The 22265-nt window shown below is 36.5% G+C and overlaps 1 protein-coding gene across 2 annotated transcripts in view; it reads right to left on the bottom strand.

Moving 5' to 3' along the window:
• The window catches only part of FRY (FRY microtubule binding protein), a 178190-nt gene that overhangs the window by 69589 nt on the left and 86336 nt on the right, over positions 1-22265 (bottom strand). For both annotated transcript variants that reach the window (XM_059823308.1, XM_059823300.1), the window contains exons 18-32: positions 19974-20229; positions 18676-18858; positions 17695-17785; positions 15733-15988; positions 15219-15408; positions 14360-14484; positions 14116-14173; positions 10684-10775; positions 10311-10483; positions 7821-7981; positions 6856-6966; positions 4678-4832; positions 2516-2615; positions 2018-2189; positions 26-282 (exon numbers count right to left, since the gene is read on the bottom strand). In XM_059823308.1, the coding sequence (XP_059679291.1) occupies positions 26-282; positions 2018-2189; positions 2516-2615; positions 4678-4832; positions 6856-6966; positions 7821-7981; positions 10311-10483; positions 10684-10775; positions 14116-14173; positions 14360-14484; positions 15219-15408; positions 15733-15988; positions 17695-17785; positions 18676-18858; positions 19974-20229 (2380 nt within the window). The remainder of the gene's footprint in view (positions 1-25; positions 283-2017; positions 2190-2515; positions 2616-4677; positions 4833-6855; positions 6967-7820; positions 7982-10310; positions 10484-10683; positions 10776-14115; positions 14174-14359; positions 14485-15218; positions 15409-15732; positions 15989-17694; positions 17786-18675; positions 18859-19973; positions 20230-22265) is intronic.

Genomic DNA, 22265 nt, shown 5'->3' with positions numbered 1-22265 from the left:
TTTTCTGTTTGTTTTGCTTTTTTACCTTGGCTGTCATATACATGAGATTATTAAGAACCAGCGAGGTGGCCTCAGGAGAGCCCCAGCCATTGCCTTTTAGTCCACTTGTGACTGTTATTTCCCCATCCTTGTCCTTCAGTTCATCTTCTGGAGTGGTAGGGCTTGAACCAGGGAGGAGCAGTCTGTTGTCTACAAGTTCAATATTATGAAGCCATGGTAGCAGATAGGTAAGCATGATCTGTCTTCCATTTGGATGTGTTGTTGGAAATCGCTGGCTTACCTCTAAAATAATAAAAGTTGAAAAGGACAACATGTTAGTTTATGAAGGAAACGTTAAATACATGGTTTAAATCAGATTTCTGACGTGTTTTAGACCACCTGATGGTTTTTATCTTGCAAACCACAAGCATACAAAAACATGTACTTGAGCTTCCTGAAGAGAAACATTAATTCAATGGTCAATAATAGCAAGCAATTGGTCAGGTCTTCTGTCTAAAATAACTAACATAGTCTGGGCTTAGAAACAGAAAGTCACCCCTTGTTACTGTGCCATATTATGAATTAAGTCAAATGGATGTCAATAAAGAGGAAAAAGGGTAATTCAGTTACTGGCTGTTATTCTAGAATTTCAAGAGCTTTTTGAGAATTAAAATAAACATACAAAAGTGTTCTGCAGAATTACAAATGCCCCATCAGCCTCCACGTTTCTATGCTATAGTTTAAATCTTAAGGCACTTATTATACTGAGTTTACAAAAACACCTTGCATATATTAGGAGTCTTATTTCCTGTGGGGAGGCCTATAAAATTCATAGCTGGCTGCCAGTCCAGGAGTGCTGTATACAGCCCTTTATATAGTCTATAAAAAAAGAACTGGCAGAGAAAGCAATTTGGAAAATCTGGGATAAGAAGTACAGTGACAGGCTTCCTGCTAAGGTGAACAACATGAGCTCTCTTTACCAGAATTATTCTGTGAAATCAGTACAGTTAACATTTCCTTTCTTTCCTCACTGCCTGGTTTTTAAAAATCTTCAAGACATACACTGTTCTCTCACCTTATAATTTTAGATGTATAGAAAGGGGTTCTGATTTGGACCGTGTATCCGAGTTCTTTTAAATGACATACCCAGTACAGCAACATGAATAGATGGTAACAGTAACAATGAACATTTGGTTTTTTTAAGATAAATGAGCCATCAGAATTTCCCTATGCCAGTTATTTATAACTCATGGTATCTTAGGCACTAAGAAATGCATGATGTACTGTTCCTTTACCCTTGTTCCAGCCCCTACAGAATGAGTAAAAACAACAGAAAGGGTTTTTAAGAGTCAGTAAGAATTCCCACGATTGCAGACATTGCATTCTGTTATTGAAAAATTAGAGCAACACATTAGATGGATTAAACCAGACAGATAGATCTCAAAACGTAATTGTTCCCAGGAATGGTCTCAGAGTGGGCATGTTCTGAATGGTGCTCCTGCAGGTCTGATTCTTTAACATTTGTCTCAGTAACCCTGACAAAATATATTTCTGATAAAATTAAAATTATACTAATGACTTGCAGATGTGGCAAGTAACAGAAGGTAGAGATCAGAGTGATTTGAAACATTGGTAAAGCTGAACACATGCAATCAATCTTCCCAAAGTTAAAGTCATGTTTACATAAAATGAAGAGGTCTATCCTCACAAGTATCATCTATATAAATCTATGTATAAGAAGAATCACTATGCTTAACACGAGAACCCATTATAGTAGAGTTTGCCAATGTCACTTCAACTTATCCAGGGCCCTTGTATTTTCAAAGTTACCTTAAGATGACACAAGCAGCACAGAATCCCCAACCAAGGTTTTTAAATAGCTATTCTGTACTTTAAGTACCTCTAGGAAATACATACTGCATTCCTAAATCTCATTTGACCTATAAACAGAATTGCTGTTCACAGGTGGAACTGTCTTAGCACTCTACTGTTTGTACAAAAATGTAAGGGAGATAGTAAGTCAAATAGATATAGGTACCTGAAAAAAGTGGAAGGGTAAGTTCAGGATACATCCTTGCTAGTTCATATGAAAGAAGGGCAAGTGAGACACTGTAAAGAGGTGGCAATGGACCATGTGTACCGTATAAGATACTGCCCGGTCTTTGCTCAGCTACCTTTTTTGAATAAACAAAAAGCTTTGATTCAAGGATCTATGAAAGAGAAAAAAATAATGTAATGAGACAATAAAAATTCGTTAATTCAGGAAATGTCAGCGTTTCAAGTTTAGATATCAGAGAATGATCTATATGCTTTGGAGTATACACTCCAAATTTGAAAGACGCCATAACTAATATTTTTCCATTAATTTTTATATAAATATTCCCGTTAGTATTTATAGCCAAGACAAAACTAATTGTTTATTTTCAAAACAAAACTAAAAAGCAAATAAACAGTACTTTACAAGTTCACAAAAAACCCCGAAGATCGGAGGACACATGCATTTGGTTGTTTTAAAAAAAAAGTAGCTGATACATGCCTGCATAAGTTGCATGGAAATTTCATAAATCTCTCTGTTGGTGTCAGATGCCTTGAACAGCACCAAGTTCAAAAGCGTCACTATATCAAAAGGGTAGTTCCTAGAAGAATAAACAGTACATTTTTGTGAATGTTGGTGAGGAATGTAGATCATATTCACTGTGATTTACTCTGTAATATGGTCTAAAGAGAATGTCATCTTTCTTTTCTCTGTTCTACCACCAGAATATGGGAAAGGGAGCTTTTATGAATACACGCTGCTTGATCAAAGGGCCGTCTGGTGAATGGGAAGAAAGAAGGGATTATTTATAGTTACCTTAGACTAATGCTTAGGAATGCACTGAGTTACCCACAGTGAGAAATGCAATACCTGTGTCTATAACTGTCAATTCATTTTAATTTCTAACATAAACTCTTTATAGAACACCCGTGAGAGAAGATGGGTAGCACGAAAATTTCCAGGGACAAAGTACATTTTGTTAAGCCAAGCTGCAATTAAAACAGTCCTTTGGAGAAAAGGTGCTATCATCTCCGACATGAACATTCCCAGATGTTAGACAGCACTATCAAAATTATTTTCAAAGGGTAAACACAAGGAACTGCTTCAAAAAGTCTGCTATCTATAAAGTCAACATTAGTTGTAAGGGTAAACATATTAAAGTGTTAACCTAATGAGAATATTGCTAGAAAAGCAATTCCCATGTCACAATATTTGGATTTTCTAAACTAAATAAGTTTCTGCTTTTTCATGATGATTTGTAAATGCACCTGATTCAATTGTGAACAATCAATTTCTCATCCTAGATGTAAGCTACTGTGCTCCTGGATGGCTGCAGAATGCCTATTTGGGTATTTTAGTGTTAAAAAAATATGGTAAATTACATGTGTGGCATGGGACATTCTTGGTAATTCCAAATACTAGCTGCAATGCACCCTCTACACCTGTCTCTTTGCCCTTCCACTAAGTTTAAAATATAATAATAAAAAAAAAGTTAAGGGAAGTGGCTTCTTTATAGAAAGACAGACATCAACAATGAGATACATTACTGCTCATTTTACAAGTGGTTTAAGCAGTGGCCTCTCTAGACATGTGGCCTCTCTTGATAGACAACAGAGGAAAAACTGTTAACGGCTTTCAAATATAAATAAAATTCCCCAACTTGATAGAATTCGGACTTTCCCTTCAAAGTAAATAACGCAGATCATACTCTCAATTTTTATTGTAGATATCAGAAAGATTAATTTTTAGGACACAGTGACATAGGTAACACAATCCGAGGAAAAAAGACTCGCTGAAAACCTGATATGTTTATTGTTCATTAAACAAAAAAACCTCTTAAAATAACTGAATTTGCAAACACAAAATTCCATTCATAGCTTTAAAATCTCAGTATAATGCAGTCTATAGTCTAGTTGTTCCTGTAAGAACAAAATGTTTTTACAGATAAATTCTAAAATACTTGACTTGTTTTCATTTGCTATATCCCAAGTATTTATCTTTTGAACTATGCTGATCACATATCTTGCCAAATTATTTTTTGTCAAGACTAGCATTTTTAGATGTTAATTAGGTGCAAATTATATTCTTTTTTACACTACCATTAAATTTCTCTAGAACTTTTGTCTTGAAAAAATAATAGTAATAAAAAAAATTTCCAAAGGCCTGACACAAAAGCAATATTTGTATTTGTGTCTTTGTGTAGCTTGTGCTTGCTTAGCATTAGCAGCAGTGATGATACCACTACAGAAAAGGAACAGGTAACCAAATCAAATGAAAGCTGGTTAGAAAATGAGCAAAATAATTACTTTCAAGCTAATAACATTTAAAACATTTTTCCTTTTATAAAGTAAATAAAAAACCATGCCAAATCTTTTGAAACTAGATTGATGACCTATGTTCAAATTAAAGTGTTGCGGTTATTTTGTATCTTCCTGAGCCAAATAGCATAAAAATACCACAGATTTCAAATATACATATAGTAAGAGCATCTTCTACCAAGCATATCACTTTGTTTTCATAATAATGGAAAAAAAGTGATACAGCCCCCAAGAGTTGTTTGAGAGGATATAGCGTAAGAGTGTGACTAACAATTCTTTACAACACAAGCTGAACCTGCATTTTTCTTAACATTTGAAAGTGTAGAGTAATAGATCAATTAATACCTGCTTCCACACACAGTTGCAATGGCTTTGAAACATCCAGAGGCAAGCTGGTATGATCCAGTATAACATCGATCTATAGCCCAGTTGAAGAGATTGATTTGATCAGGATTCAGTTCTAGCAACAGGACTACAACTTCACAGCCAAGCTGATGAACCTGAGGCAAATAAATACATGTCAAAACATGATTGGTGAGATCAAATATGTTCATTCTTGACATTTCTTAGAGTGACACAGGCAAAACAAGGGGAAAATGTAGTATTCAAAATAAGTGAAAAGAAAACAGAAGATTTATCATAAATTTATTTTAGGGGTAGCAGAGTTGAAATGTCACTCAGTTTTCAATACTCCTCACTTGAAAGAAAATTGTATGTATGAAGACTACATAAATGAAATAAATTTTCAAAGGAGGTTTCCAAAATTAATCATGGAAAAAAGCAGAGTCTTTGGAAAATCTAAGACACTTGATAGGTGTTCTTGGGCAACTTCCATTTGTATTGGTTAACTGATTTGTTAAATGTTAATTTCCTACTTCACGTGAGTATCACAAAGTGACACACTTCCAATTTATCCTTCTTTTGACTAACACAGAAGGAAGGCAGACAAAGAAAAATACCTTTTGCAAGCCTAGGGGTATGAAAACTTGAATGTTTAATCCAACTACATCAAGCAATCTAACAACTCTCCCAACAGACCTATCACTTAATCCTGGTATCACCACTGCAACAAATGCATCACAACTAAGGCTTGGACTGTGCCTTTGTGATCCTTCAGAAGAGGATAGTACTGGAACACCAAACACCTATTAATACTCTGTCACCAAGCGTAGGTAACTACTTGTAAAGACTGCAAATCACATTTAACATTAATGGACCGGCTAGGATCCTTCACATCTAAATCTGAACTAGTTGTACAGGCAATGAAGTTTAGTTACAGTCCTGCATTACAATGATTAATCATGAATTATAGTGATTAGTCTAAGGGAAATAAATTTCACCTATCATATCCAAATTTTGCATCTCAAGGGGAAAAGTTAAAAAAAGGTAATTTTTGTCCCCAGTTACTTTATGAGTGGTATATACTAATGATCAATTAGACATGGTGAGATATTTGTTGATGATAATGCAAACATGTCAGGAGGAAAAGTGTATCTTTTCCTTTCTCTTCTTCTGTGTGTTTCCGTCCCACATCCATAAGAATTTCAACTATACATATCACTTACACATATCTTTCTAGGTCCACCCCTACCAACATTCCAAAATCCTATCTAATTTCCAAAAGACTTTCTCTGTAGCTATCCCTTCTTTCTTCTAATTTGTCCAACCTTTTTTTCTCTAATCAGTTACCATTTCTACAGCATGTATCCTCTGCCTGCTCTACAGGCCATTAGGCTTTGCTGTCTGCATTTTTTTAGCAATCACAGTCACCTGTGCTGGTATGAGACTTTTAGGGAGAACAGCAGGTCAAAGTGCAAGATACCACAAAGGGAAAGATCATTGTTCTATCTCTCCACTTCATGTAAATCACCAATCTACTTAATCAAAAAGATAGTCCAATCAGCATAAATATAGAAATATGACTAGGTAGTTACAAAGTCAACAGAGAAACCTATCTTCACAGAAATGGAAGAGAAAATTGCATGAACAATCTATTACATGTTCTTCTTAAAAAAAAATAAAATTCTTTCTTTCCTCTCCTGAATCATTTATCCTCTTGACTTCTTCGGAAGATCTACCCACTCACTTTCACTCAGATTTGTTTCACCAGCATCTATGTTACCAAGCAGGAAGGGATTTTACATTCTTATTCCACAGAAGCTTGAAGTAGGTGGGTGGAACTACTCCAAATAGAAATACAAATATTTTTGAGCTCATGCCATTTTTAACCTTTTTTTATCAGCAGATGAAAACCCTAAATTTCTGTTGCAAGCAACACTGAGCCATAAGGCAATTTTTTTAGCTTATTATTTACCTACACTATATTTTCAGAAATAATAATTCTTTTACTGTTTAAATGCTCTTAAATTAATTACACTTTTGTATTAGAACCTTGCATAAAGCTATTGTTTCCTGCCCCAGATAGAACGCATACAGTCATATAGTTCTTAAAGTCACAAACTCTACTGACCCAGTACAGAGATTAAAATTATTCATCAGTGATGCATGTAAATGAGTACTTACACGTAAATCTTGACAAGCCAGAATGTTATCAAGCCATTTGTAAAGATATCCATCAGGGGAAAGACCAACATTATCAAATACAGGTCCACAGCAGAGCACAGCTGACATGGCCTAAAAACACAAGGAACTTCAGTTACACAAAGAAGTAACATGAATGAACTGTCAGAATTATTTTGAGCCCAGGTCCAGTCTAACAGGACTGCCACTTGTTTTTATTTTTGAGGGAACTACAGTGAAAATGGTAACAGCTGATTTTGCTAGAATTCAATAATTAGGTTGTTATAGATGTTACTGGATTTCAAGATAATGCTGACTTTAAGCATTTTGGCAGGAATATTACAGCCCAGTTTCCCCATTCTTCAAGATACATTTTGTCATTTACCCAATCTTTGCAAATCAAGTTACAAAACCAATTAAAACACACAGATTTTTTAATAGTATCTTTCTCCAAAAATTAAAATTGTTGAATACCAAGTTGTCATGAATGAGTGGTTTACCTAAGCACATAAGCTATTATTTTCCTCGCTTACTTATGTGGGTGAGTTGCAACTGGTTTTGCCGCAAAAGTATTTTATTATTATTGAGCATGTCTCCAGGCAAGCGTGGGAGACAGTCCTGAGATGTGCATGTGATGCTGAATTGGTACTATATTTTACTTCAGAGCCTAACGTCCTCTCACTGAATCTGATAACCTGTTAATGAACAACTATGTAAAATTTTAAAATGCATTCTGGTTTTGAAAATAATTAGCCTTGAAAAGTGTCTACGAAGAAAAAAATACATAACTGCAGTGGCTCATACTGCTATATTCTATGATACCATCATACATATACATATGAGTATACAAGTTTGCATCAAGTATGCCAATTAAAATTTCTGTGAAATAAAAGGAAATAAACCCCACAATTACTTGCATTTTGACTGGAAAATTGCTGTTACTGATTTTGACAGTAAAGCTTTAATACCTTTAATGCACAATACTGGTATCTTGTGATCTGATGATTTCTGTCACTGTAACGGTCTAGCGGTGTGAACATAATACTGAAAGGTCCTGCCCACTGGCTGAATAAGATGAACAGGTGATGCCTCAAGCTCTGCTGAGGGAAGAGAAATCTCCTGTGGTGAACTAAGTGAACAGAAATAGAAGTAGTTGTGATTTGTTAATGTTAAATACACATTCATGTGGCAGAGATGATAACATGAATTTCAAATTTCTACAAACAGGCAGTTTTTCTTACATGTTCAGTATACACTTACTCCAAAGTATCTAAGCTCCTTTTAAAAATCTACTGTAGTGAGTAAGATGCATCTTATTTCTAAGAACCTTCAGTTCTGAATTAATGCATATTTATACAACATGTAAATATACTGACTTTAGAAACAGCATGCAAGAAACTAATTACAGAATCAGGCTTTTCACTGCTTCTTGCATTCCTTTAATGGTAAATATTTACTTGTTTTTTCCAATCCTTTAAATACAAGCCCAAACATACATATGTCTTATTCTAATACAGTAATAGGTAGGGACAAGAAATAAAAGAAACTTGGTGCCTGCTTGTTTATGACAAAGTTGTGGTATATTTTCTGAACAGCTGAATTACCCAAGCAAACAAAAAATACCTATGAATTCTTAACCATGTGGAGAAAAAAAAAGAGAAATTTTTTAAACAATAGTTTTAATTCGCCAAAGCAAAACATGAGGAGAGACCTTATAGCAGCCTTGCAGTACCTGAAGGGGGCCTACAAGAAAGCTGGAGAGGGACTTTTTACAGGGGCGTATAGTGATAGGACAAGGGGTAATGGCTTTAAGCTGAAAGAGGGTAGATTTAGATTAGATATTAGGAAGAAATTCTTTACTGTGAGGATGGTGAGACACTGGAACAGAGAAGTTGAGGATGCCCCAACCCTGGAAGTGTTCAAGGCCAGGTTGGATGAGGCTTTGAGCAACTTGGTCTAGTGGGAGGTGTCCCTGCCCATGGCAGGGGGGTTGGAACTAGATGATCTTTAAGGTCCCTTCCAACCCAAACCATTCTATGATTCTATGATGGCAGAGGTGGTACTATGTTTACTAAAGAGACTGGCAAACTGCTACTGGACAATTATTTTTCATCTACAAACTATGCTGGAAGCCAACAAAGTCTGAACTAGACAGTACTAATGCAAATCAATATGAACAGTGGCTAAAGATGACAGATGTTGACAAAATAAACATTTGTTTGCTAGGAGTTAAATGTTATGGCTTCATTAGTTATCGATATATTTTAAAGCTGTCTTGCTAGCAGAAAATACATGTCTTTATAGAATTGCATACTGAATTGTTGAAATGCAGCAGTTATTCTTGCATTCTGTCACAACATACAGCATGGCTGTTTCATTGTGGAAAATTCATACCACATGCAGTCCTTTGTCACGGGCCTTGTAGAATGTGAGAATAAATGCAAAGAGCAAATACTCCTGGTAAAGTAACTACTAAAGAAATTCTGTGTTGTTAATGAGCGTCATTCAGAAAAGGAATAAAGGAAAGAAATTCAGTATTTTGCTTGTTAACAGCAGCTAAGAACTTGACACCACTCAGTTCATAGGGAATTTTTTTGCTGTCTTAAATGAGAATAGCAGGGATGCCATTTTTTCCTTATCTTGTTCAACTATTATATATTTTTTATCTATCTTACAGCTGAGAGCAGCTGTATGACTTTGACAAGATTTGCACACTGGGAACTTACATAAGCATTTGTTCATTATTTATTCCCTTACTATAGTCTTTTGAATTCCTTCTTATTTGTTGCAACCAATGCTGTTATGTCCTGTCATAAATGATCTGGAGATACCAGACTTACACAGACTGAGTAATCTCCAGATTTTATCTTCCAGTAATTACACGGACTTTAAAGCAGACTTTTTTTCCCTTTTTTTTTTTTTTTGGCTAATAGAATTACATTACATTTCTGAAGTGAGCTTGCAATATATAAAAAGCATGAAATCAATTGGAGAAATCTTTGCTATACAACTGGAGTCAGGTAACATCAGATACACTCTCAACAGCTCAGGCAAGTTTTTCACTACATTTAATATTGTACATTTTCTGCACCTGCCTATATTTCTCAAGTCCTGTCTGAGTTTATGAAGAGTCTGGCAATAAAGTCAAAGGGGAGCAAATAAGGCCTTATGTCAAAGAAATCTTGAGCCCCTAGAGGTCACAGACAGTTTCTTTGCTGGGCTTTTAAAAAGATGATTCTTATATATGAATGTTACAAGCTTCAACAAGCTTTACTGTTTTTTTATTTGACTCTTAATAGACTTTTGAACACACTTTTGTTCATGTTCCCCTTTACATCAGTTATATGACAATTCACAAGCAGTGAAAAAAGCACAGAAAAAAAGAAATAAAAAACTACTTTTCCAATACATACAGTAAATGCAATTTCATAGTAGCTTCAGATAATTTAGCACCATACCTGGAACACACTGAATCAAGTTGGCAATCATTGCACTGAAATGTGCTCTCATATCCTTAAGGATTTCGACTTCTTTATCATTTTCAGCCTCCAGAAGCATGCGAGTCAGATCAACATACTCTAAGAACAAGGCTCCAAGGGCTAATGTATCTCTTTCTAAGGCTCCATTTGTACTAGCATAAAGGAAAGTTGTACATTAATATAGAGTAACAGTGTAGTTATACTACAGCTTTCTGAAAAAATGCATAAAAATATCTCCATATCTAATAGCTTACACAAGTCTTCAAAGAACATACTGACATAAACTCAATATTGTAAACACTGAAAATTATTTCACTTAAAGATCAATATTTATGATGAGTGATATTCCTACCTGTCACTTATAACACCAGCATCAGCAAGTAGTTCAAATATACGCAGTAACTGTAGTCTTAGTAGATCTCGGCGTTCTCGACGTTTCTTGTTCTTGGAATTTAAAAGAAACGACCATTTTTTATATGCATAGGTGCATACATTAAAAACTAGTAACTTCAGAAATGTCAGCACAGTAGTGAGATTTAAGAATTACAGTTCAAACATTTTCTTCATGAGGGAACTTGACTGCTTTTGGATGTTTCATCATAACGCTGTGCTTATACATCAACACAGAACTAAATATGATCAAATTTTCATCTTTGTAACTATTATTGAGCAAACTGTTAACAACTACCTTAGTCTTCACTGACAATGTGGAAATGAAATAATCGCATACTGGATAAAAATTAATTAATAGTCAAGGTTCCTGTTCCAAAAAACATGCTATCTTCAGGTAGCAGGGATATTCATGTTAGCTTAACACCATCTAGTTTGGGTGCAGTGCAGAACAGATATCCAGACCCCAGGAAAATATTTTAGTGATTAGCCATTCCTGAACTCGATAATGCAGCTACATGATCACCCATATTCAAGTTAGCTCCCAGCAGACACCGCCCTAGTACACTCTTGGATGTGCTGACTGCGGTGGTTGTACACGCAGTTAACATACTCCTCCCATAGAATAGGACTGCACTGTTGGTAACCAGTTCATTGTATCTCATTGTCTTCTAGAAAGCTGTCCTTTCTGTCTTCTGTCTTGCCTTGAAAGATGTGAATGCAACAAGGCCTGTTCTTTGCTGAAGGGCTAAATTGACTTGTTTCTTTGTATCTTGCATCTTCACCAAGCAAAAAATGTGAGAAGGTCAAAAAGCTGCTATTGCACTCAAAGAAATTTGCTGCCAGAACAAGAAAAGCTCAGAGAAAGCTCAGATCTTCCTCTTCAGAACGTAAGAATGGCAATACTGAGTCAGATCAAAGGCTTATCTCATCTAGTACTCTGGCTCCGCCGATGGCCAGTGGCAGATATGTGGGAGAAGAAAATGGTGCTTTCCCTGGTATTCTGACCCAGAACTGGCAGTCTGCAGCATCCTAGCCAAAGGTTTTATTCAAATATTATGCCATTTGATATGTCCTATTCAGAGCCCTGTTTTTCTCCCTTTACACCTTAAAGGTTCCCAGAAGCACATGTAGAGAAAAAAGCAGTTTTATTGTAACACAGTATTTAACAGGCACAGCTGCATCCTGCAACAGTGTCAGAGGCGATCTGGCAAGCTCTATGCCAGGGCCCACATGGCGGATCTTGTGTAATGTCCATTTTGGTTTACCCCTGCAGTTCTTGGCTGTGCTGGTAATTCTCTTTCTAGTCATAGCATATGTCAGTTCAAGGACATTATTTCTGATGTGTTGGATACCTGCCTGTTGACATGGAGGCCTGCCATGTTCTCTACAGCTACACGACCCATACAGTCATTCCTGGGTTTACTGGTGGTGCTGCTTGCAGGAAGGTGGCCCAGTTCTTCATAGCAGGAGCAATACAGGAATTAACATTGCAGGCTCTTGTTCTCATATTCCTCTACTGACATTTCCATGTGCTAAATTTGCACTTACAGTATACTGTAAACCTCTGCATTCTTGTGATTCCTTTCCTGAGGGTAGACTCAATGGGTATGTATGTCTCCAGAAAAGGCCTTTCAAATCTAAGTGGTCTTCAGTGGTGCACAGGCAGAAATGCAGAGGCAAGTAGCTGCACTAATGTATATTAATCCACTTCTGCCCAGTATCAAAACAGGTGACCTTCAAATCAACGACTTCATAGGGATGGAAGGCACGCAAGTGAATTGAGGTGTGAAGAAACACAGAGTGGAAATGGTAGTGGATGTTTGCCAGACACAGAGTAATTAAGAATTGCCCACATAAAACTTAATATGACTGAAGCGCCCACCAAGTGAATTAATTTTCGTTTATTTCCATATTGGGCATAGCTGAGAGCCTCTGTCCACCTACTAATTATTTAACTTCTTCCTGACCACCATTCCCTGTGTGGCTTCTGCACCAAAGACTGCACATGGCAGATGGGGACAGCACACCAGGTCACCATGACGATGCCTTATTGAAACTGCTGGGGAGGACCAAGTACTGAACACACAGTTTGAAATTGCTTGAGAACCGTGTAAACAAGCCTGGAAGAGGACAGTATTAATGCAAAAACATCGCTTTCTGTACGCAGCCAGGCAGACTTCTCAGCAGAGCTGCATGGACACAATGGCTGTGTCTACATTGGCAAACAGAGACAGGGATGGTTCATGGCCATAAAGTCAAGTAGCACAGGCTGTCTCATATTCACACGGCTCCAGAAGACCTCAAGAAGGCTGGCTATGTCCATGTTGCCCAGCAAGACTCATGCAATGCTTCTCTGGCTGAAGGCATTATCACTGTGTGTTTTCTTATCACAAACTCTCTGCTCTAACCCTAAGGGCTGTGCTGCAGCCACCGCAGGGGTTTTGCAACTTGTCCCGTCAGCTGCTGCACACAGGGAGGCAGGGGACGAGGGGAAGCATATCAGAGCAAAAGCAGCTGGGGTGATTTGGAGGACTGTGTCTGGTGGCTTGGTGCCTTCTGGCACTTGCTCCTGGGAGTGAGCTACCTCCAGAGCCATCTCAGATTTCTGTCTTGGACCCAGCTGGAATGGTCCAAAACTGAGCCAGGGAGGGAAAGCGGAGCAGAATGGCAACTCGGGTCGAGTCCCAAACCTCTCCCCACTGCTTTCCCATTTAGCTGCACAGACACATCCTATGACTAATCTGCTTACTCAGGCTACAGAGTAATAGCCAGAGATTTTTAAGAACAGTTTAGATAACGTGTCAGGAATGACACAAGACTAGTTCATCCTCCGTTGGACGAATTGGATGATCTGTTGAGATCCCTCCTAGCACTGCTTTCTATTATAACAAAAGAGAGTACTATAATGAAGGTGAAAACACTGATGAATTTGTCAGTTGTATTTAGAAGGAAAAAATGTAGTCAGCTGAAGTTGAAATAGATGACCCTGCTCACCCTTCAAATAAGAAGCACATCTGAACACTGCTGGGAAATGTGCTTGTAGCCCAGCTGTGTTACAAGGTATTTTTTCCAGATACTGAAAATGGATTTCCAACATATCTGAGTTCCGTATGAGGAGGTTCCATATTTAACTGGACATTTTTCTTCAGAATGGATTTCTATATTGTACATTTTGTATCACTGATAGAATTTAAATTAAAATAGGTTTTAAAGGAGTTATTTTAAGTTTGTTATGTTCTTATACACAATTAATAAAATTCTTGTTGTACACAGAGCTTAACTTGTTACTTAGCACAAAAGAGTATCTTAGCATTTCAAAGACACAGAATTACTACTTTAAAATTAATTTTGCAGTTAAAAAAACCTAGTACATTTAATTTCCGCAACTAACCTCTGGTCTTCTTTCTAGGGCTTCTTTCATTAGTGGGTGAAGTTCTTCTACTAATTCCCTAAATTAAAAAAAAAATCTTTGTAAACAAAACCTAGTCTCCTCTGAAAAGCATCAATATTTTACTCAATATATAAAACCAAATGTCTAAAGTGCAAGTAAAAACTGGAGTATATTTAAATTACAACAAAAATAATGCATTTGGATCAGAGGCAAATAATTGAGAATATGATAAGTGGGGAAGTACCTGAAAACAAGGGAGTTTGTTCTTCCAAATCCTAATACAAGTGATTCTGTTATTTCTATGCTTTCAAGTCTCATCAAAGGCACTAGCTGCTTTAGTAAGACTCCAACAGATGGAGTTCCAATAGCCTAAAATATATTAAGAAATTATTGACATTTAATTGTCAGGATTATCAATATTAAGTAAATACAATTTTTTTTTACAAAAAAATGTTGCCCAAGATTCAATATGTATTTTAAAAACATGCTGAAATGATTTTACTATTATGGATATCAATATACCAGTCTAACTGGATGTCCGCTACATCACAAACATCTCAATAAGGCCTAACAAATAAATAAATCTGGGAAATCGCTTTGCTTTCATTCAGATTATTGTAACTTACTTAATTTTTTGTTTCATTAAAATATTCCAGTAATTGCACTTGTGGAGCTACTGCTCCTCTCAGGTTGCTACTACTTGAAATTATATTTCATATAATAGTCCTTCATGTCCAACAGACATGCAATGTTTATTCAGAAATCTGCCTTACTGCTTAATAATGTTATACATTTACAAATTGGAGTGCTCTACAAGGAAAGAAAGGGGATGACAAACTAAAGTTAACTTCAACACACATTTTGAATACACATCACCCAGAATGCAAAAAAAGAGTAATATTTATCTTTTGCCAAATATTTATTGACACATCACATTGATACAGTTTATAAGGTGTTTTAATTGTTAATTATGTGCCTTAAGCAGTTTGCGCATATCAAAATATTCCCCTAACTGAAATACTTTCATCAGGATATGATTTTGCATGCAGATGCAGTTTAAAACTCTCCTACATGAATAATGTGTTTGAAACAGGAGGCATCACCTTATTATCGTAGTTCACTGTTCCATCAGGAGTGGTAGCCATGATTTCTGGTGTTGAAGCACGCAAGTGTCCTGGGCTCATAATACTAGGCTTTGCTACTCCAAAACAGAGAATAAGATAGTTTCTCCACAAAGTAACATAGTTGTCTCCACTGCTTGCTGTACTTGTTTTCTTTGCATTAACAGGAATACTAGAATTTAAAAATAAATTAAAATTATCAAAATCATTTCCCAGTCTTAATTACACAGTATTTTAAAATATTTTAAAAGGGACTAAAACATGCTACATATCCACCAACCACAATTCAACATGACATGATACATGGGAAAAATCAATGAAGGTAGAAAACTAGAGTTTTCCACCTTACAAGTTGCAATTATGAAACTCAAAACTGAATGTCTGGGTAGCACCTTGCAGGACTCACAGACTGATACTGAAACATGAGACTAAAAAAAGCTTGTATTAAAATCACACAACCCATAAAAATGAAAGTTAAATGCAGATTGCCACTTACTTTGGATCCACAAGAGGCATTATCAGCTGTAGCCTCGTGAAAGCGTATGGCCAAGCATAGCTGAGAGCTGTAGGACAATGCTTTGGTAAATTCTCCTGCCTAAGAAAACTGAAAAGGCAGAGAACCCATGGGTCTTTAACGGACTGTGCAAATATCCAGACATGGGAAGGACTTTTCACATCATAATGGCTATTTACTAGGACGGCATTCCACTCCACCAGCCACTGCAAATCCACGCTGTGTGTTAATGGGATTGCTGTCTATGGAGAGAAAATATAAAAAATCACAGTGACAGTCATTTATTCCCTGCCATGTTCCCCTTCAGTATTCCTCTTTATTTTCAAGCTCCATGGCCAACTTCTGTTGGATTTTTTAGACCAACACTTATGCTTCCCATCACATTGCCTTTTCACTCAGGAGGAGCTTTTCCTATTTACTGCGATAGGCACAATAACTTGCCCTTAAACTCTATGATAACTAATGATTATGGTGACCAATTTAATCTGATTGTTACTTTCTATTCTCCTTGCTGCCTGCACCCATCCACTGTCTCTTGTATGACGCTGCAGTCTGTAATAGGTATGTACTGTCCTTATGTTCATCGTCTGAACAGCTGGACACAGCCTTAGCCCATGATTAAGACTCCTACATGCTATGACAATATGATAAATACCAATGCTATTAATCAATATTCTTCAGAATTCATCAGGGCATTTGAATATGTGTGTAGGGAATTAAGAGGCTGAAGCAGGCACTTAAGCAGTTTTAATCCACTTTAAATCCTGCTACCTTTAGTGGCAAGTAGGGTTCTCATATCAACAAACCATTTCTCTACTGTAATTTAAACTTTGTCTTAAGAAAATAACTTTGTGGAATGAAAACTTAAAACACATGTATTTTGGCATCCTTATTACGCACTTATCAGACCTCAAATAGGACATAACAGTTGCCTGCATCCTGCATCCACTGTTATGAAAGTAATCACTAAATTACCACTCCCTGCTGTACTTGTCAGAAACTAGGTACACAGGCAACAAATCCATCTGCTTTGCATTATTATTAATTCATAGAATTAAAGCACAAAATCCAAACCTTCACCTATAGATACTGCAACACCCAAACACAGGTGCTGTTATTTCAGATTAATTTCCTAATTCCTGGGTTACAGAGTCAGAACGTCTCTTGCTTGCTCAGTTTCTGATCCCTCAACTTTCCTGTTTTCAGCTGCACAGTGGCCCGACTTCACCACCAGTTAAAGGGCACTCCTGTGGCAAGGACCGATTGTTGCTTTAAACTTAATCAGGCTGAAAAGTGCCCAAAACTCATAGTTTCTGCTCTCTGGACAAGGGCACTAATCTCTAAGACAGTATGCAAACCAAGTTGCCCCTATGTATCACTTCTTTTGCTGATACTTTTTCATTCAAAATGCTTACTGCATCTCTGCTTCCTGTGGTGGCATGTTAGACACATCAGGCCGGTGAGAGAGTGAAAGCAAAGATTCACCCCAGCTGTGAAATGAATTACTCTAGAGTTTAGGCTTAGGTTTGCAGCCAGGGCCACTTGTGAGCATGCAAGGGAGCAAAAGCTGATTTCCTTCTGGAACAGATGATAGCAGTGAGTGACTTCCAAGCACCCCAAGCATTAGGTGGTGCTGGCCATGAGACTTTCTCAATAGTTCTTTTGGATGCAGGTCACAGGTCCAGAATCTAGGTAATTTTGATTATAAATTTTGTTACAATTTTTTTTTCTATATGTAGTATCTTCTATATCCATACTATGATTATTTTCATGGAACAGATTGTCTGGGACTTTGTGGAACCTTGGAGCTCTTGGGTAGATAGCTGGAGCCTTAAAGCTGTATGATTCCTTTGATTTCTAGCAGCTTTATTTTTAGTATTTCATGTCTGATATTTGTTATGTCCATGCGCTATGTAAACACTTGCAGTAACAGTAAAGTAGTACTTACTGAATCTGAAACAGCCACATGAATAAAACTTTCAAGAATAGAAGAACTCAATTGATCCATGACATCAATCATAGGCCTGTCATCATCCTGCATAACACAGAGAACATAAGTTAACTGCTCTCCTGACCAAATTATTTCCCTTCTTATTTTTCTGGTACATGAAATAGAGCCACTTAAAAATTATGACATCAATCTAAAATGGCTAAAAAAATTCATTGGTAATGATGGGTGCATTTTGTCTTTTTCACATTAATCTCAGAACCAAGTCCAGGCTGTGGTTTGAAATGAAGTTAATTTGTGGCTATAGCTCACTGCTTACCGAACAAAAGCACATATCAGAAAATCCCAAATGACTTTGGATAGCTGGTATCAAAAGACTGAAAAATTAGCTTACTGTTTATTAAAGCATTCCTTTGCCATGAACACACATATTTGTGTTCTTAGGCATTTACATGGCTCACTGAGCTGCATCTGCCAACACTCAACATGACTCTCCATATTTCTATACCCATAAAAAAGACTTAAGAGGTCTTTACTATACAAGGAAAATGTATGTGAATAATCTTAAATGTGTCTTATACTGTGTTTTTTTACAAAATGGTATGCTACAGGAATGAGTTTCATTTCCAACACAAATTTATAATCTTGACAATAAAAAAATGATCCATGCAGTAAAAAAAGGTTTTACAGTGTCTTTTACATTCACATCATGCCAAGAGAAAATATTAAGTTGTTGTACATGTTTTCCTTCAAATTCTTCTACAGGGCACATGTTATTAATGTTACATTTTGAGTACACAACAAGGTTTGCAATGTTAAGGCAAATAGAAATGGTAAGCCCAAACCAAATGCTTTTTAATAAACTAAATGCATACCTGCTACATTGCAGCAATTATGTTAAAAGCAACTGTAATAGCAGTTTTGAGCTTTATCTTTGGAAAATTTTAATTCAAAGTTCCAGAAAAGGAAAATCATACCTCTGCTTGGCCAAGGGCCAGGAATAAAGCACGGATCTCTCTGAGGATTAAAACAGCTAGTTTACGTGTAGCAACCTGGAAACTACACAGCAGAACCAGTGCAAATCCTTCGACTGCATGTAATACATTAGAATAGGGGCTTCTTTCTGACTGTATCCTGTGGCTGGATCCATTTGGTATCAACTGTAGAACAGTGCAAGGGGGGAAAATGGAGTGACGGTGTTTAAAAACCAGGTCTCCAAGAAATATTCTAGTTAACAAGGACATATAAAGAAACAAAATGCAGAGGCCATGTAAATGCTGAAGTAGGAGACTGACAGCATTCCCTCACACAACCAAGTTTTGTTGCTTTAAGTTACTTTGTTCCACAAAACCAATATATGCGCAGAGTCCTTTGGCCAAACCCCTCTCTCTAGTTTGCAATTCAACTACATGCTTTGTTCTGTCCTCCACTAAAAAAAATGAATGGGTAAGCCAGACTGTGAAGGCTTAACACTTTTTCTACTCCAGATAGCAGGTCCTCAGGTCCTTCTTTGATCCTGTAGCAGGCAAGACCTTATCCTGGTACATGGCCTCTAGAACTTCAGCCTATCACTAAAGTGTAACAATATTTGCTGAAAAATATGTGAGGTTTTCAGTTTTCTACATTCTTTATAATACTATTATTACCTATTAATTAATGGTCTTCTGCGATATAAAGCAGATATCATGCTTGCTGAAAGGAAAAAATTTCCAATGTGATTGGGTTAGGAGATAAGAAGCCTGAAAATCATCTCTCATAGTGAAATTATCTGTGGGACAGTGCAGATGGGAGGAGCATGAGCAAAGCTGTTCAGTTCCCAGGAATGTTTGGAACACATGGAGACAGCAGGCTGTAGAAACAATCGGGTTCTCTGATGTTTTTGTATCAACCAAATTAAATGGCTACAGGAAGGGAAGATCCACGTCACTCTTCTCAGTGTTCCCACTAGCATTATCAATCAGTTTCAGTCCTGGGAAAATGTCATTCTGCCACATCTACATACACATATTTCACTTTATGTGCTTTTGTTGATGTGCGTATTTCAGTTTGACATGCATTCTCTTATGTTGCTCAACAACAGCAACATCTGCTGTGTTACACAAGGACATAGCTGTCCTCAAGAGACAGCTGAACTAATTACCTTAAAAAATGTTACGTAGTGAATTCTTCTCAGGTGAGTAAATACAAAATGTATAAACCCACAGCAATATCAAGGAACATAATTTCTGCCTTCAATTAGTATAAACGTTAGGACACAGATCTCTTAATTTCATACCTCTGCAGATCTGGTTTTTGCCTGTTCAGAAGCTTTTCCTGGAGTGTGTATTACAAGCTTCCATTGTGTAAGCAACTGTAGCAGCAACTTCAGTGAAGTATCAAGAAGGGTATGATGCATATCATTCACTTCACGTAGCAGAAAATTAGTAAAACCAAAGAGTACATCTTCCCGCCAGTCAACAAAGTCAACAAGTAGACCCTGAAGAGAATTCTGTGCAATGTGTCGAAGTTCATCATCCATATGGATAGACAGCCTGTAAGTAAAAGAAAATGTCCAGTAATAAAAATCAAAGGAGTGTTTATTGTGGTAAGGACCATATGTTTCTCAGTAACTTAACACTGATGGAAAATTCCCAATGAAAATGTAAATTCCAATGATGCTATCAGGGTTTCATTATTACTGACCACAATTAACATCCTTAACATGTTTTTATACTGTAATTCTTGCTACAACAGCGCCTGAACATATTCATGGATCCAAAAGAAGTCTTTGTTCCACTCCTAAAAGATAGTATCATTAAAGTACATAATTTGGCAACTTTGCTGTCTCCCCGAACCAAGTATATTTTTGATTTACTCACTTATAAAATAACTTCTATGCAGTTATGATAAAAAAGGCTTACAGGTTAATACATAATTTCACAGTTTACATATTTATTTGTTTACTTTCAATATAAAAATAAAAGAATCACAACACCTCAGCTACTTAACAGTTTAAATGAATCTTTAGCCAAGAAGCAATTCACAATTACCGAAAGCAAATCTTCAGAAGAAATAAAAAGAAGCATTTGAATTAAAAAACTGCTTCATCTTTTAAACAACTTAGGATAGGGAAATGGGAAAAAGAGCCTCAGGACTTTCCATACTTTTAAAAACACATCAGAAAACACAAAAGTCCTTCTGAAAGATGGTGCAATTGTAGATCCTTTTTTTCAAATTTTATTTCGTTCTGTATTTGCATTGTGTTGAAGTTCTTTTCAACATAAAAATTCTGTGTACTTTCTTTTGACACAAAAACTATCAAACCACTTCTGTGTTGGTAGCTTGGCAGAATAAAGTAAATTCAGATCAGTGTGTTTTGCAATTTTTGGTTCATTGCCTTTATGATGTATTTTGTTTTTATTACCCATGAGACTGTAATTTTCTGTAGTGTGTTAGAACTCATTTTCAAAGTATTTTATCTACATTTAATCTACATAGTTGAAAATGAGGACACATTATATAGAAATGGATAGAAAGCTAGGAAAAAAAACCCAAAACAGCCAAATGGAGTGGAACCAAATTCCATTCAGTTGAAAGTGTATGATGAGATGCGGCTCATAACAAATGTGGTTCATTATAGCTGCCTAATTGGGAGGCAGGGGACATTCCAGTTAAGTCAAAGGAAAGCGACTGCCATGAAACTTTTTCCCTGGTGAATATGACTCAAAAAATAACTGTTACACTTTAATAACCATGTGACTTGCTGTATAAATTTGGAAACACAGTATTTTGTTGTGCTAAGAAAAGACCATTTTTGTCTCCTCTTTGGAATGCCAAAACCAGAAAAACAAGCAACCCCCCCGAGACTATGATTAAGTCATCCATGAAATGACTTCCACAATGACACAAAGTAATAATGGAAAAGAGAATACAAAAGACATAGGTCTCTAAACTCAAGTTACTGTGCAACAGCGTTATCAAATGAGATTAAATTCAAACTGAGCATAAAAATGCATCTATGTATTACCACTATATGACAGGCAGCTTGAGGAAGCAAGTAAATCTTTGTTTGTTTGCACTTGAGTCAGTTAAATTTAAGACCTACTTGGGAATTTTTAATGAATGGTTTCAGTGGGCAGTGAAAGGGCAAAAGGTACAGTATATACTTAACATCTGCTTTATGGCTTATAATTTGAATACAGCTGTCTTGGAAGAAAATCTAGCTGCTGAGTTACAGACTCCTTCTGGAAAAAGCCAAAAGACACATCTGTTGTGAGGATGAAAAATTCAAACCAAACTGTGAATAAAAGAACCCATTAACCCAAAGAAGTTATTTTATCTTTAATGAAAAGAAAATATTTAACAGCTTTCCATCCCAACAACACAGCCCCACACAAATCCCTTACAGAACAGCTTCTCAGGTTCTTTTCAGAAACAGAATGGAGCTGAAACTACACCTCTTCAAAGTTTTTTATCCTTGTATTGATTTTAGTCTCTGACCCAGAAAAGACACAATATTGTAATGCAGTATTCTCTAGAAAGGCAAAGACTTACCTCCTGGGACTACTTTTTCATAACTGGGAGAAGT

This window comes from Gavia stellata, chromosome 1 (assembly GCF_030936135.1).
Source record: "Gavia stellata isolate bGavSte3 chromosome 1, bGavSte3.hap2, whole genome shotgun sequence".
NCBI lineage: Eukaryota > Metazoa > Chordata > Aves > Gaviiformes > Gaviidae > Gavia > Gavia stellata.
This window is presented reverse-complemented; position numbering and strand designations above follow the sequence as displayed.